General features: G+C 43.4%; 1 protein-coding gene across 4 annotated transcripts in view; it reads right to left on the reverse strand.

Annotated features, from left to right (window-relative positions):
- The window catches only part of LOC103023154 (probable E3 ubiquitin-protein ligase HERC1), a 99,000-nt gene that overhangs the window by 60,588 nt on the left and 20,682 nt on the right, over positions 1-17,730 (reverse strand). For all 4 annotated transcript variants that reach the window (XM_022676554.2, XM_022676555.2, XM_022676553.2 and 1 more), the window contains exons 9-20: positions 16,714-16,857; positions 16,189-16,316; positions 15,496-15,640; positions 14,345-14,516; positions 13,784-13,918; positions 5,222-5,387; positions 4,309-4,434; positions 2,921-3,139; positions 2,481-2,633; positions 2,182-2,314; positions 1,511-1,702; positions 704-916 (exon numbers count right to left, since the gene is read on the reverse strand). In XM_022676554.2, the coding sequence (XP_022532275.2) occupies positions 704-916; positions 1,511-1,702; positions 2,182-2,314; positions 2,481-2,633; positions 2,921-3,139; positions 4,309-4,434; positions 5,222-5,387; positions 13,784-13,918; positions 14,345-14,516; positions 15,496-15,640; positions 16,189-16,316; positions 16,714-16,857 (1,926 nt within the window). The remainder of the gene's footprint in view (positions 1-703; positions 917-1,510; positions 1,703-2,181; positions 2,315-2,480; positions 2,634-2,920; positions 3,140-4,308; positions 4,435-5,221; positions 5,388-13,783; positions 13,919-14,344; positions 14,517-15,495; positions 15,641-16,188; positions 16,317-16,713; positions 16,858-17,730) is intronic.

A 17,730-nucleotide genomic window follows, 5' to 3' on the forward strand; every position in this document is an offset into this window, starting at 1 on the left:
ACAACTGAGTATATATTAATATCTATATATATATATATATATATATATATATATATATATATATATATATATATATATATATATATGCAAATGTTTTAGGCCCTTGTGGGAATTTCAGTAAAGAATAAGTGTCTTATCTGTGAAGTAACTGTTTATTAGCTCAGTAAAACACTATCATTAAAATAAATACAAACAGCAAGTTTACAAACAGCAGAGCTTATACAGCCCTGTTTTCCTTTAAACATCTCCAAATCTCTCCTCATCTGTGTTTAATAGAGTTAAATCTAGTTCTCATCATATTAATCAACACCTTGTTTGGTAAATTGGTAAATTTGGTAAATCAGGTGAGCTGCTGACGGAACTGAACATAATATACACATGCTGGCTGAAGAGCATCCAGGAGAAATATGGACAAAACTACATTTTGTTCTTCAGCTTGGCTCACAGGATATAACATACTTAGTTAAAAAATAAGAAATCCTTGTTGGGTTTTACTGTATGTGTGCATCTGTTCAAATCATATGTGGCGTTTTTAAAGTTAATAATCTATTTAAAGGGGGTTATGTATTCTGATGCTGACAAGAATAATTCTGAATGTGACAGATTTATTATTAAAATCTGACTAATTCAAATAAATAAATACTAAGGAGTTTCTGAAAGTCAGTATACCCAATTTTTACATCTAAACGCAGCATTTCATTACCCAGCTGTTCAAAGTCCATCTCCAGGCCATTCCTCAGGAGCGGGTTACAGAGCCAGTACTCCGACGTCTTTTCCTGAATAGAAGAGGGAGGACCTTGTAGCATCCCTCCCAGGCATCGACCAATCGCCAGGGCTACAGATCTCTCTAGGTCCAAAAGCCACGCCCAGTCATGTGACTCAACTCCAACAGCAGCATCAGTCACCTCCGTCAGCTCTGGGTATGGTGGGGTTAACAGAAACTGGTAAGCCATCTTACAGCTGATCATGCATTTCCAGTTGTTTGCAATAAATACATTTTTACTAGTCAAAAGTTTAAACAAATCATGTAGATAAATACTAAAGTCATCTAAACTAGTAGGAAAAACATCTAAGCACATCTTGCTTAGATGACAGCTTTGCACCTCTTGGCATTTCCTAAGTTTTCTAAGAGGTGGAATTTAGGCTTTCAGTTAACAACTGTGCTGAACTTCAAGAGTTAATTAATTGAAACATGTTATGATGAAACTGGCTTTCATCAGGACTGCCCCAGAAAAGAAAGAGCAAGAGTTTCCTCTGTTGCACAGGATAACTTCGTCAGAGTTATCAGCCTCAGATAAGATCATCTAAATGCTTCTTCACTGTGTATTTTGGTTTGTTTAATAGTTTTAAGTTACTGCATGATTCCTTATGTGTTTCTTTATAATCTGGATCACTTCAGTATTATTTTTTATAATGTAGGAAAAAATGACTAAATGTAAATATAAATGTCCAAACCTTTGACTAGTATTGTAAATATTTATTTATAAGCATGGACCATTTCTGCATTTACCCGCCAGAGTTCCTTCCAGCTCCAGTGTCTCCAGAAGGCCGGTGTTGGGCAGGTAGCAGTTGAGCTCATTTAGCTGCTCCAGTAGAGAGAGCAGGTGAGGCAGGAGAGGCTTCACCACAGCCAGAGGCAACAGCAGCAGAGAGTACATCACCTGACACAGGAGACTGCCTGCTACTGAGCCAAACAACACCGCTGCGTACACACAAACACACACATAACATATATAACATATTTTAGCACAGGGTAAAACTGGAGCAAGAGTGAATAAAAAAAATACATTTCAAGTTTAATAAGAGAAATCACTGAGATGAGATAATGCATAATAAATAGTAAGCTTTTATGATTCCAAACATGCAAACAGCAGTAAACAGCATCTCTAAATGCACTGTAGTGTATACACTCATATGCTATTAACATATCTCACTAATTTTGATTTGTAACATGAGAGATATAAAGTTTGCTGGCCAGTGTTCAACCTCACTCACAAGACAACACCTCACAACTTGTGTGAGCATTTCCAAGTCATCCCCTGAGGTAACACTAACATAATCAATGACTTTTCTCATATCAGTGTGGTTATATTTAATATTATTCATTTATTTTAAATGTAATATAAAGTTTAATATTATAATAATATAATGTTAACAGTAGTAACAGGAGTATCCTCTTACTGTGCAGCTTATTAATGACGTGTTTGTCCAGCGAGCTCTCCTCCAGCAGAATGGTGGACCTCCTGAATGTTTCAGCAGCATATGGAAACAGCAGGCACAGGTGCTTGTGAAGCAATGTCACGCTGCTGTCATCCTACACAGATGCAAACAAACACAAATCAAATTTTATTCTTCTTGCCTTTGGTATAAAAAAATTAAACACAGAGGCATGAGGCATCAAGTGTCAGCAAATAGGTGTCTCCAGTCAGCAACTGCACAGCAATCTGCACAGCAAACCTGCATTGTTAATATGATGGTACCTCTGTATTGGTGTAGATGTAGCAGTGGGCCAGCAGATGTTTATGTAGGGCTGACAGCAGGTGGTGGAAGTGCGATGGAGCTTCAGTCTGTTTCTGAGCAGAGCTGGGCTGCTGCTTGTCGCTGTTCTTCTCTAGCTCACCAAAGGCACGCTCCTATACACAGAATACAGTAGAAAAGAAAATTATTAAATTGATCCCTTCCAACAAATTAAGAAAATAAAAACATATCACACAGTACACCACAGTGACTTACTTCAGCACCCTCTAATCTCGAACCATGTGGAGCTCTTCCAAGCTTTTCCACTTACTTAATTAGTAAATCAGATTTTTTTTGCCAGACAATTTCTTTAAAACTTTTTAAAATTTACTTTATGTATCAACAGAGCCTGCCGTGGCCAAAACACCCACTGTTAGAACCCTGGCCAACACCGCAGACTGACCGTATAGAATCCAATACTCAGAAGGAGGGTCTTCAGCAGGACTTCAGCCAAGTGAAGGTGGTCTGGGGCGTCAGTGCTGGAGGTAGAGGAGCCCGCAGGCCTATCCGGTGTAGGGGGCAAAAGGCCAGTACTCAAATCCCCTGGAGAACTGTAACCCAGAAGGGACGCTACATGGCTCTGTTCCTGGAGACTGTTCAGCACCATGTCCAACTGAAGACGCTGGAGAGACAGACAGGACAGACAGATAGACAATGTCAGCAAAGACAAAGACAGCAACAAAGGCAATTTAGTTTTTAATGCAACATTTTTTTCTAAAAAAGGCTTAAAAAAATATGGATATTATTGTTATTTTGTGAAAGATAGAGATTATATATAATATAGCCCACAACAGTGTTATCCTCAGCTGTTTTATTAATATCAGCATTAATGTAGGTTGTCTTTTTGTGAGGTATTCAGCACTAAAAATATATCATATATAGCATACATAAAGTAATGGGACACTTGCGCTTTCATTAGATTTTGTAGAGCACTGCTGTGACAATTAGAGCATAAATGAGGCCACACACGTAAATATGCTAATGTACCGTATATAAAAGAACATGGGATTGGTGCTGTGTCCCATTACTACTGTCATGTCCCATGGAAGGTAAATAATTCTACAGAGAAAGCTGTTATATTGAATGTGGATGTGAGTTCTGCTGAGTCATGTCTGTTTGCATGGAACATTCTAGTCAGAGGCCACTGTTCACAATCATTTCCTACCACTTCACTGTCCACTGTGTTGCTATGTTATGACAGCAACAAGATTACAAATGCATACACTACCAGTCAAAAGTTTTAGTAAACCAAGCTCCAGTTAATGACCACAACTGTTAAAAAAATCCAGTGAAAAAAATTATACACAAGTTAGGGAAAACTTTTAATATAATAACTAAAAAAGACACAGAAACACAGATAACTCTGCAACTATTTAATATAGTCTTTTCTTTAGGGCTCAGAATGGTCTAGCAGGCTAAGCGCTGCCACTTTGATTGGGAGAGCGTTTGTTTGAATCCCGGTCATGCAGCATGCCATCAGCTGCCGGAGCCCTGAGGGAGCACAAGGCATCTGTGAGCTGATGTATCAGAACCGAGTCGCTGCACTTTTCTCCAAGCGTGCTGTAATGCTACTCAGCAATGCTACATCAGCAGCAGCTCAAAAAGAGCTGGTGGCTGGCTTCACATGTGTCGGAGGAGGCATGTGCTAGTCTTATATATCCACACAATATTTGAATATAAGGATTTTGCATGATAGAAACAATGTAAATGTAAAACAAACACATGGGAATTCAACTAAATATTTATTTTGGGCATGGACTGGTGTGTGTGTGTGTGTGTGTGTGTGTGTACCTGTCCTTTAGAGAGACTCTCCCAGCTCTCTGGGCCCTGAGGTAGCAGTGAGTGCAGCAGTTCTGTTCTCTCCCTGAGAGGAGGCAGCAAAAGAGATGCTCCTATCGACAATGTGTTCATCACCGCCTACACAAACACACACACAAACACACAAACACACATTTAACACTGAAGTTCGTAAATGACTCATTTTTGTCCGCTTGACTGCAGAAATGTGAGTATGACTAAACCTCCTCTGCTTTACAAGAGCAAAAATGAAAAAATAAAACTAACCTAAACATCTACAGCCTTTCCCCAACATTTATTATTTCACAAAAATTAAACACTACAGTAAGATTTAGAGGACCAATATGTACACAAATCTTTGTAGCAATTCATGAAAGGATCAGGATGGCTGAAATAACAAAAAAGATGCAGAGCTTTCAGACCTCAAATAATGCAAAGAAAACAAGTTCATATTCATCATTAATATTGTGTGGAATAACCCTGGTTTTTAATCACAGATTTCATGCATCTTGGCATCATGTTCTCCTCCACCAGTCTTACACACTGCTTTTGGATAACTTTATGCAAATTTTTTAACAGTTCAGCTTGGTTTGATGGCTGTGATCGTCTATTGTCCTCTTGATTACATTCCAGAGGTTTTTAAATTGGAAAAATCAAAGAACCCTATAATTTTAAGTGGTATATTATTTTTTCCAGAGCTGTATATATCAGTAACGCAGAGTTTGACTCTATGCTGACTAGGGGCTGGGACCGATATGACAATATACTGTATTGTTTGGATCGTACCATATCGTATCAGCTGTGTGAGCTCTTTCTAGTGATTTTTTTATTATTATTATTAAATTGCTACAGCCATTTTACATACATGCTTGTTTCTTAGATAAAACAGAAATCAGAGGAATAAGACCTGCTGTAATGATTCTGGCACGTTGGAGTCGATGAGCCTGAACAGGAGGTTCCGGAGGGGTCTCCCCTGAGCTCCAAGAACTGTAGCCCCCGTTCCTCCTGCATGGGCCAGGGACAGGTGGATAGACAAGAGCTTCATACACAGCAGCACAAACTGGTGATGCTCCCTAACAGACAGAGAGAGAAGGAGAAAAAGGAAAGAAGTGTTAGAAAGATCAGCTTGGGCTGACCTTCATGCAGAACTGGGCCATATGTTCCACTGTCCCCCATGTGTCGATGTGTGTTTGTGTGTATCAGTCCTTTTATCCCTGTGTGTGAATTTGTGTCTGTGTGTATCTCAACTGTGTCTGCAGGTCTGTGGGGGTTCTAGCCAGTGACGTCATCATTCTGGGCACAGAGTCAAGATGAAGACTTCTGGGGTAGCTCACGACTTTCCTTCCAATAAACACTCAGATTCAGGCTTATACGATTCAGGCTTCTAATGAACACATTCAACTACTTTAAGTTGCACTGATTGCTGTGTACTTACAGATGTCCCTCTAGAGAAGTAGAGAAGCCAATAGGAAAAAAACTCTCTGAACCCTACCTAAGACCAGGTGGGTTAGAGCCCCTTTTAGCTGTAGAGCAGTGGAACTGTGTTCTCTGGAATAAAAGGAGCTCCATCCAATACTTCTGGAATGACTTCGGCAAATGAGGAGGAGACCTGACCACACCAATGCTCTCATCATTGAATGCAATCAAATCCTCAAAGCAATGCTGCAGAACTGAAGGCCTTTCCTAAACAGTACAGGCAGGATAAACTCCAAAGCAGGATAAACTCCCTTTATTATCCTTGATTTTAGATTAAAGAAAAAGGCTGATGTCTGTAAGTTTTGAGATTTGGGTGATTTAGGACCCTCTCTGGTGAGAATTGGTAATTGCACCAAACATGCGGTGTGATGTGGTCTCCATTCAGACCAGATGAATCCGATTCTAGGTATTAAATAAATATATTAGGCTTAGCAGGGATGGTTGTCCAGCACACTGGTACCATTAAACACAATATTTTATCCCTTCCCACTTTTGTCCCAAAATAATACGGACTGCCACTTAAATTTTGTCCATTTAGTAGTGTATTTGGTACAAAGAACACAAATCTAGCCTGTTGCGATATTTGACGTCAAGATTTTTGTCAACCTCCATCTTGCCGTTGTGTTTATTTGGGCACACACACACACACAGGCACATATTCAGTGCTGTTGGTGGCTTTTTCACAGTTTAATCAGAGATAAAAAAAATTACATCTGTAATTTCTGTTTCAACACAATCTCAATCTCAAGTCTCAGTCTAACCCTCTCTACCCTACCAGACAGTAAAACAGACACAGAAAAAGCAAATTTTTAGTGGCCAACATTTCCGTTATTCTATTTTCATTACTCATTACGTTTCTCTCATCAGTCAGAGCTTTATTTATTTTTCAGAGAGCACAGAGAGTACGAGCAGAGCTGCCACTGCAGTCCACACATTCTGCACATGCCAAACGCAGGCAGGCAGTCAGCTGGTCTGCATTCTGTACCAGAGTGACAACACAGTCCACACACCCTGACAGCAGTCCAGCACTGCAAGTGGATCAAGCCCACGAGCTCTCCAGACTATGCTTCAGCTGTCATTTTACAGCACTGCCACTCAGCAGAGGATGATGTAGAGTCACCTCACCACTTATTTTTAGGAAAAAGTTCATCGTTTTCAGGGACAATGCTATTTCTGCTGCAACAGAATCAGCCTGTCTTTCACTAGAAAGTGTCTGAGTGGTGAAAGATGGGAAAGAATTAGTGAGAAGGTTAAACCACAAACACCAAACAAGGTTGCTAGGTGGCGAGTGTGTGTGTGTGTGCCTGTCCTTTAGAGACACTATTTGAGAGAAAATTTTCACCATGTAATAATAATAATAATAATGATGTTGAAGATGACAATAATAATCAATTTTACTTATAATACACTTTTCATAAAACATAAAACATAAAATGCATTTGTAAAAAAGGGAAAACAAAAAATAAATTATTATGTAACAATTATACATGGAAAAGTTTATAGACAAATATATACAGAATGTTAATTTAATATCATATTATTAATATTATAATTGAATTATATCAATATAATTGTATATGGGCAAAAATAAAACAGATTTAAATAGTTTATTTAAATAGTGCTTTAATGACTAGATCTTTGTAATCCAAATATTCTTTTTATTGTAGCACTGGGGAAAGCTTTTAAGCATTTTAATGGTTTTGTTGGACGTTGACTAACATTTTTCACCTATATCTGTTTTTAATACGTTAAATCACTGTTAAACCTTGCAATACTTGGATTTAACTAAGCAAATGTTCTGGTTTTACTGCAGTTGGACTAAAGGTCTAGGTTCAGCAACAGTATGTGCTTAAAGAATGAGGTCAGCTGACCACCTGAATATACTGAATATAAACCAGGTTATTCCATCAATGTATTTTTTTTCCTTCCCTGATGAACAAGGCCATATTCCAAGATGACAATGTCAGAATTCATGGGGCTGGAATTGTGAAAGAGTTCAGGGTTCAGGGAGCATGAGATCATCATTTTCACACATGGATTGAGAGAGAATTCACCGCAGAGTCCAGATCTTAACCTCATTGAGAATCTTTGGGATGTGCTGGATGGAGAAGAGCTGCTTTGTGCAGTGGTCAGACTCTACCATCATCAATGCTGCTGCAAGATCTTGGTAAAAAAATAATGCAACACTGGATTGAAATAAATTTTGTGACATTGCAGAAGCTTATAGAAATAATGTCACAGTGAATGCGAGCCATAATCAAAGCTAAAGAAAGTCCAACTAAATATTAGAGTGTGTGACCTTTTTTTTGGCCAGGTAGCATATATGTCTCTGTTATTTAAACCCTAAAGGTGCTGTTTCATGCTATACATGTTCCCTTTCAGTCGATTCACTCGGTACAACACATAATGTATGGGATATCACGCCCTTGCGTGTCTGGCTGAAGACACCTTTAATCACGCCTAAAAGGCAGATGATGCATAGTGACGAGGGCAGGAGGGCCCGCCCCCTGCATATAACCCCACGTCACCAGCATCACTCCTCAGTTCTTATGCTCTTCACTTCGCTGAGAACACCTTACACCTTTTCTGCTAGTCTAGTTAGCTCAATTCAGCAATCCTTCGGATAACTTAACTGTTCCATTAGGCAAGCACGACAACAACCTCATATTGGTGAGTCGTCTTCCCGCGGAGCGTTATTTAAAGGATTTTGCTGCTTTTAAACCTGCTTTGTAAGTCTCGGGGCTAGCCTGTTTAGCTTCGCTAACGGCTGCCTAAAATGAGCTCGCAAGCCAACCTTACCTCTCAGCCTGGCAAGAAAGCCTCCCGTCCTTGTCCTCAGGGATGTGGTTTTGCCATTACCGAGAAGGACCAACATGATGCATGTCCAGTCTGCCTGGGAATCGTCCATGCTAGGAGGGCCTTGGTCCAACCTGATGCATGTGCGCTCTGTCGCCAGCTCAGGCGGTCGACCCTCGAACGCCGTGTAACGTTCGTTGAGAAAGTTCTCGGACAAGCAGCAGTGGCACGCGAGGATCCCCTGATCTCCGGAAAGGCTGGGCCGTCCTGTTCGGACGTCGAGGAAGCCGAGTACGAAGGGGAACCTTGCCTTAACTGGGCTGAGCACATGGAGAGTCTGGAGATGTGCGAAATGAATTCGCCGTCGCTGACTCTTCCGTGTCAGCCGCAGCTCTCCGAGCCTGCAGCCGAGCTCGAGGACGACGACCCGTTCGGTCTCGGTGTAGACGAGCTTGATTACTCCGAAGACGAGCAGGAAGAGCTGCAGGTTCTTCCAGCCCCGACGGCTGCGGAGGGTAAACAGGACGAGGCTGATACCTCTTTCTTTTCCCTTTACCGTCGTGCGGCGCAAAAGCTGGACGTGGAGTGGCCTGCTCCTCATCTGTCCAAAAAAGCGACCAGATTCGCGGGATTTTTCCTTCCCCCGGCTCCGCAAGTGGTGAAGCATCGTCTCCCACTTTTCCCCGACTTCATGACAGAGCTGACGTCGTCATGGGCTAAACCGCTGTCAACCCGCACCACGGTGCCTGGTTACGCGCAGTTTCTCGAGCTGGAAGGGTCAGGGGAGGCGGGGCTGCTAAACCCCCCTCCGATGGAGCCTTCGCTGGCAGCGTACCTGGCTCCGTCTCATAATCAGGGAGTCGCGGGACCAGCCGTGCTTCCCTCCAAGCACTGCCGGTTCTCCTTCTCCCAGCTGGACAAGGTTTATCGCGCGCAGGCAGGCACGGCCAGAGCGATGAGTTCAGTCACTCTCCTCCAGACTTACCAGGCGATGTGTCTAGCCGAACTCGGAGACCAGCTACCCGCGGACAGCCCGCTAACAGCTCTGCTAAATGAGGTTAGAATTGCCTCAGATTACATCCTGCGTATGTCTCGCTGTGCGGCTCTCTCGCTGGGCAGAGGAATGGCGTCTACTGTCGTGGCACAGCGCCACTTGTGGCTAACGCTGTCTGACATGCCAGACAGAGACCGGGCGACTTATTTGGACGAGCCGGTCTCCTCGGCAGGTCTGTTTGGCCAGTCACTCGAAGCCATTCAAGCCAAGTTCGAGCTGAGGAAAAAGCAGACGGAGGCTTTGCGATCTATTCTGCCAAGACGGGAGAAGCAGAAACCGCAGTTGACTGCCCGCAAGCCCGCAGCGCCGCTTCCTCCGATGAAGAGGCCCGCTGCTACGGTTACTGCGGGGAATCCCCCGCCCAAGCAGCAGCAGCCCAAACACACTCCACGCCACTCAGCCTGGAGCAAAGGTCCTCCTCCCGGGCACCAGAAAGACTCCGCGGTGAGGAAGAGGAAGCCTGACTCATCCTAGCTCGCAGAGAAGGGGGAGTGAGGTCTCCGCTGGTCGGAGACACCACAGTTTCTCCCCTAAAGCCACCGAAGAGGCGCAGTTTTTCCCCTCTTCCGGGGCCAAGTTCAAAGGGCACGTTTTGCCCCAACATCGTTTATAAATCACCTGTTCTCTGTAAACACGTGTGTTCAAGCATTCCCACAGCCCAGTCACTGTACTCAGGGGTGGGGGGAGGGTGCCCTAATAATAAAGTTGCATTCTGTAACTCAGGGCGAAATAAAAATGTCCAGCCCACAAAAAAATGTGTTGCACTCCCAATTTCAGCCACAGGAGGGCTCCGCCCCTCCACGAGTAGCATATCATCACAGCCGGCTCGCTGCACGTGCAGCAAACTGGCGCGCATGCGCAGTCTCGCCCTGGGTAGAGCGGACTGTTGCCATGGGTTACCGCTTGCAGTTTCGAAAGCGCCCCCCCCGCTTTTCCAGCGTGGTGTACACGCAAGTGTCACTCAACGCTGCGGCGGTGCTCAGAGAGGAGATAGAAACTCTTCTTTGCAAGCAGGCGATCCGTGTAGTTCCTCAGGCCGATGCACAAAGAGGCTGGTACAGCCGTTATTTTGTGGTGCCGAAGAGGGGCGGGGGGTTACGTCCAATTATGGATTTAAGAACATTAAACAAGCATTTAAGAGTTTTCAAATTCAGAATGCTAACACTTCGCCAGTTCCTTCGCGCGGTCGGCCCGGGGGATTGGTTCACGTCTATAGATCTCACGGATGCATATTTTCACATTGCAGTCCATCCAGATCACAGACGTTATCTCAGATTCGCCTTCGAGGGCGTGGCTTACGAGTGGCTCGTTCTCCCGTTCGGGCTTTCTCTGGCCCCGCGCACTTTTACGAAGTGTGTGGAAGCAGCTCTCGCTCCTCTGCGGATGCGAGGAGTGCGAGTGCTTTCATATCTAGACGACCTGGCTCTAATTGGACGGTCGAGGGACGAAGCTTTAGCGCACACAGGGGCTGTGTTATCCCATATTCAGCGGCTGGGTTTCTCGGTGAATTTGAAAAAGAGCTCTCTAATTCCCAGCCAGAAGCTGTCTTTTCTGGGGTTGGAAATATGCTCTCTCACCAGCCGAGCGCGTCTGTCAGAGCGCAGAATATGTGCGTTCCGCGACTGCCTCGCGCAGTTTCAGCTGGCGCGCAGTCTACGTTTTCGCCAATTTCTCCAGCTGTTGGGTCAAATGGCGTCAATGATAGCGGTAGTTCCGCTGGGTTTACTTCTAATGCGTGCGTTTCAGCACTGGCTATTATCACACCGCCTGAACGCCTCACACCATCTCCAGAAAAAGATAGTTGTGACCCAGGGTTGTATGAAAGCACTATCTCCTTGGAGAGAGCCCCGCCTGCTCTGCCAGGGCTCGCCTATAGGCAGAGTTCTGTTTCGCGTGGTAGTGTCAACAGATGCGTCCCTGACAGGCTGGGGTGCGGTGTGCAACGGGGCAGCTGTGAAGGGGGCGTGGTCTTCAGCGCAGCGCTCCCTCCACATAAACTGTCTGGAGTTGCTCGCGGTCCATTTGTCCCTAAAGCGCTTCCTCTCAGAATTGAGGGGGAAGCATGTTTTAGTCAGAACAGACAACACCACCGTGGTGTCTTACATAAACAGGCAGGGGGGCACGCGGTCACTCCTGCTTCTGAATCTGTCCCACTCCCTTCTAATGTGGAGCAGTTTTCACCTACTTTCACTCAGGGCGACACATGTGCCAGGCCGCCTGAACTTGGGTGCGGATCTCCTCTCCAGGGGAGGTCCTCCAGCTCGAGAATGGAGACTCAGTCCCCTGGTGGTGGAACAGATCTGGGATCGGTTTGGCAGGGCCAACGTAGATCTCTTCGCATCCAGAGAAAACACGCATTGTCCTCTGTTTTTCTCTCTAGCAGACCAGGGTGCTCCCCTGGGAGTGGATGCACTGGCACATCTCTGGCCCAACACTCTGCTTTATGCATTCCCCCCGGTGGAGCTGATCATGCCAACACTGGAGAGGGTGCGCCAGGGGAACCTCTCTCTGATACTTGTAGCTCCCTGCTGGCCATCAAAACCATGGTATGCAGAAATAATCAGTCTCCTTGCAGGAGATCCATGGGCTCTCCCACTTCACTCGAATCTCCTGTCTCAGGCGGGAGGGGAAATTGTTCACCCCCGGCCAGAGCTGTGGTGTCTCCATGCCTACCCGCTGAAAAGTCTGCCTTGATGGCCAGCGGTTTGCCCTCTAATGTTGTGGCTACCATTCAGTGTGCAAGGGCATCCTCTACAAGAGGTTTGTATGCTTATAAATGGCGTGCATTTGAGCACTGGTGTCAGGGAAGAAATTTGATTCCCTTCCAGTGTTCCAATTGTGGATGTTTTGACATTCCTTCAGGAGTTACTGGAGCGTGGGCTCTCATTCTCGACAATAAAAGTATATTTGGCGGCTATATCAGCCTGTCATGTTGGTTTTGGGGGATTGTCGCCTGGGGCACACCCCCTAGCTATACGTTTCTTAAAGGGAGTGCGACGTCTAAAGCCTGTATCTAGGCCAGCCGTTCCTCCCTGGGACCTCACTATTGTGCTCGAAGCCCTGTCTGGGCCTCCATTTGAGCCCCTAAATTCTGTAGACATGAAATATGTTTCGTATAAGACGGCTCTGCTGCTTGCTTTAGCCTCTGCTAAGCGTGTGGGTGATCTTCATGCTCTGTCAGTGCACCCCTCATGTACCCAGTTTGCACCAGGGGACATCAAGGTTACATTACGCCCTAATGCAGCGTATGTGCCAAAGGTGCTGCCTATGTCTTATAGTTCACTAGCCTTTGAGCTTAATTCTTTCTCTCATCCTCCATTTGCTTCTGAGGAGCAGCAAAAAATGCACACGCTCTGCCCTGTGCGTGCACTGCGTACATACATTGATCGTACTCAGGCTTTCCGTGGGTGTGACCAGCTTTTTGTCTGTTTTGCCAACCCAGTTCGTGGCAGGGCTCTGTCTAAGCAGCGTCTCTCTCACTGGGTTGTGGAAGCTATTGCATTAGCTTATAACAGCAAGGGTCTGGAGTTGCCTGTGGGGGTGCGGGCTCATTCTACTAGGGGAATGGCTGCATCGTGGGCCCTTTTTAAGGGTGTCTCCGTTAAAGACATTTGCGCTGCTGCCAGCTGGGCATCACCTCATACTTTTGTGCGCTTCTATCGCCTAGATGTGGTGGCCCCTTCAGTAGCTCATGCTGTTCTTTCTTCGGGGTCTGGGGTGCTCTAGTGTGCCCGCTTGGTTCGGTGTCTGCTCCGCGGGGCGTGTATATAGGTCCCATACATTATGTGTTGTACCGAGTGAATCGACTGAAAGGGAACGTTAGGTTATGAATATAACCCCTGTTCCCTGAAGGAGAGGAACGAGGTACAACACAGGTTGCCCCGCTTCGCTGTTAGCTCAGTGAAGAGCAGCATCTTGAACTGAGGAGTGATGCTGGTGACGTGGGGTTATATGCAGGGGGCGGGCCCTCCTGCCCTCGTCACTATGCATCATCTGCCTTTTAGGCGTGATTAAAGGTGTCTTCAGCCAGACACGCAAGGGCGTGATATCCCATACATTATGTGTTGTACCTCGTTCCTCTCCTTCAGGGAACAGGGGTTATATTCATAACCTAACGTTTGAGTGAGTGTTTGTGTGTGCTACCTCTTTGAGCAGAAAGGTGCTGGGGGTGTATCTCCACTGATGCTGTCACAGTAGCGCTCCAGGAAGCTGCGCAGGTATGTGAACGTGCTCTCTTCAAGGTCCACACAGAATGGCCTATGCCATGCCACTAGCTGCCTGTCTCACACAAAAACATACAAACAAACACACACACACACACACACATACAAACACAGTATGAATAATTCAGACTGCACTATAATCACAAAGAACTGCCATTCATAATCCTGGACACTGTATCCATTACACTAATGCAGCGGAGCCGGAAACCCAGGCCAGAAAAAGCAGACTGGAACTGAGCCACAGGAGTTAATTTCATTAACTTCTAGAGGCCACATAGCTTTGGCTTGGCCAAATTGTTATTATTATGATCACTCTGAGTATTATTAGTATCGTAGTAGAAGTAGTAGGAGTAAAGACAACAGAATATAGCAATATATAGCAAATATAATGACATTAAAGGACCACACAGATAAAAATGTTGGACAATTGAAGATCACTAGTAATACAAATATTCCTTCAGTTTGGTTAATAAAATGTTACCTGTCTGTTGGGATGGCTGTCCAAGCTAGACTGTGGGAGGTTCCTGCAGTGATCTGCTGAATTGACACCCCCTCTAGACCAGTCACCTTCTTAGGTTTGGTGATCGGTGTTGAGGTGTGGCCTTGCCCACACTGGCCCATGGCATTATTGCCCCATGCATACACCTCATTTTCTGAAACAGAAATGTACAAATCATATATATATATATATAAAAAGTAAAACAATGTGCTGAGAAGTTCATATTCATTGGCTTAACATTAACATCAATCACATTGCTTAATATTTTTGAGTTAAGAATTACAGCTCTGTTCAAGCCTCATCATTCACAGGAGGCTGTCGTGCGTAAGTTCTTGCCTGATCACTAAATAGAACAACTAGTTCACATGTTAGAAGACTGTGTAAAACTAAAAAATCTTGTGGAGGAAAGAGAATAATGACTTTCAACATCACTAACCGGATATCCCTCAGGAGAGTGCATCATTCTGCCCATATAGTGAGTGTCAGAAAACAGCAAAGCTAACAAACACCACTAACCACACAAAACAGCAAATGGTGCAGAACACATTTTACTATAATCAAAAATTACAGAAGAAGCACCAAGTCAAAGTGCTAAAGTAAAAACCTTCAAAGTGCTTCAGTGCAAGATAGCCAGTTATTTTCTTTTGTGTTTCCACTTTGATCTTCAGAGTGCAGATCTGAACAGGAGATCATGGCTCTTTCAGATATTGCTTGATGTTACGCAGTGTTTAAATATAGTTGATTCCAAAAGGTGAAGTAGGTAGTTTCTTGCATACATGGTTTAGTATAGTGCATATTTTCTATATATTCTGTCACTGTTATCCCACAAAAGACTCTCAATGCTGAAAACAATATGAAACATATATCATTCGTTAGTATTAGTATAAATTTGAATTAAGTTACTAAGGTCAGCCGAACATTTCCTTTATATATGGTGCTGTCAGATACTAAAGCTATATACACTACAGATATACTAAAGTGTGAAAAACAGACAGAGCCTCCCTGGACAAAACTAACAGAGCTTAAAACAGTCCATTCCTGACAGACTGATATTACTGCAGTGTAAAACCAAAAGGCAGTGTGATTGTATGAAGCTGTGGGACAGCTGTGTCTTTTTCCTGCAGTCCTCTTACCGTGAGACAGCGCGAGGCAGTGGCTGTCTCCACAGGAGATGTCTATGATTTTAGTGACGCCCAGCTCCTCTATGAAGCGAGGCCTGAGAGATGTGGTTTCTGATGAACCGCAGCCCAGACATGAACCACAGCCCCAGGCAAACACCTGAGAAAAAAAAAAGAGCAACACATAGAAAACCACAAACCTCTGAAACAAAACGTGGGTATATTGGTACAAGCCTTAGTAAGATGTAGAGTTCTGTGTCTGTGTCTGTTTGAAAATGTCTGCTATTCAAGAATATGTAAATACAATTTAATATGGTCACTGATGTAAAGTAAAACTCATCTCTGCATCTCTGAATTCGAGAAGTTATTAAACCCTACAGACATTAAAGCAGCATTATGTGCAAATCAGTATTTTCTACTCCTGGGCTCCCCCTACAGTCCGCAAGTGTAATTAGCATTTTCACATCACAAACTGCACACATGCATTTCTGGACAAGCTAAGAGACACAGAACTATTCTTTACTATACTAGTGAAGAAGTTTACACTAATTTAGAAGCTGTTTCGTATGTTAAAAATACATAAGTTTGATTCAATATAACAAATATAAAATTGTCAAATGGTGCATTATTTAAAAAAAATAAATAAATAAAAAGTTGTGACAGCAACTTTTTTTTTTACTTGTGTGTGTGATGTATGTGCATGTGTACCTGTCCAGCAGAAGTGAGAGCCAGTGAGCACTGACTTCCAGCACAAACTTTCCTGATGATGTAGCCATGCAGAGCCTCTATAACCTTGGGCCTGTACACACGGTTTGTATCCCCATGGCCCAGTTTACCTGTAAAATGAACACAGTTCAAACATATTTAACTCTCACTAATCCTGTACTTGATCACTCTCAGATTTAAATGTAATTGGGCAGCTAAGACATTTATTTTTGCACTAAAGTACCAAATGGTAATGGAAGATTTAGGGCCACCAATTAGTACTGTGCAGTGAGTGGTGGTTAGTAATGTATTTGTAAAAAAGATGTTGCACAGATTGTTAGTCTGCATACTTAGTTTCAGAACTAAGCAATATTAGCTTTTATAATTAACAAATTGATTTCCTTCTAAACTCAACATTTAAAAACACAAGCTGTATTTTACATATTTAGATGTTTTTCTGCCCAAATATGACTTGCTGAGACACTAGTGTGAAATGGTTCATGCTCAAAAGCAAAAAAAAAAAATAACCGTTGTCTCCTCCTCCAAAAGACCAGACAATGCGTCCGTCTTGAGCCACAGCAATGGTGTGTGAGCTGCCACAGGCCGCCTGGCCCACCCCACTGATGTCCTTCACTAGCGTTGGAACGTTCCGGCTGTGACTGTCACTGTGGCCTAGAAAATGCAAGACGGTAGAAGGAAGGAAGTGTAAGAAAGAGAGTGAGAAAATAAACCAACTGCCACAGAGAGCTTGCATTAAAATATTAAACAATATTAAAAAAAATCAACATCATATTGTGATCAATTTTATTAGCGTACCAACAATAAGCAAATCCAGAATATCATCACTGCTTAAAGAATAGTGACCCAACTGTATGTTTCATTACAGAGAGTGTAAAAAATCTGGAAAAATGTGCAGCAAAAACTAATGTACTATACTTATAAATATACTATGCATAAAAGAATATTTAAATAGGAGTTTTTAAGAACCATAAAAAAAGAACCATTCCTGGTTAATTTGTCTGTGAAATTTGTCTTAAAGTAAAGTTCTCCAGTGGTGGAACAAACTACCAGCCACTACCAGATCAGGAGAATCTCTCACTATCTTTAATAAACTCCTGAAGACAGAGCTCTTCAAAGAGCACTTACTCTCCTAACACCTCTAACTAACTACCTTCTACTACCAGATCAGGAGAATCTCTCACTATCTATAATAAACTCCTGAAGACAGAGCTCTTCAAAGAGCACTTACTCTCCTAACACCTCTAACACACTAACTACTTCTAACCACATTTCCTTCTTCCCCTCCTTCACTCCTCTATCCCTTTATTTCCCTTCGACCTCCTTTAAGCCCTGTCTAAAAAAGGTTTATATTAACTTCTATTACTTTTGTACTTGAATATTATAAGTCGCTTTGGACAAAAGCGTCTGCCAAATGTAATGTAATGTAATGTATAAAGTGATAAAAAAGGCGGTGGCTAAATTTTATGCTGTTCATATCGATATTGAAATTATATTGTATTGACCATACATTTAAAAATATATTGT

Source organism: Astyanax mexicanus, chromosome 17 (genome assembly GCF_023375975.1).
Source record: "Astyanax mexicanus isolate ESR-SI-001 chromosome 17, AstMex3_surface, whole genome shotgun sequence".
NCBI classification, from domain to species: domain Eukaryota; kingdom Metazoa; phylum Chordata; class Actinopteri; order Characiformes; family Acestrorhamphidae; genus Astyanax; species Astyanax mexicanus.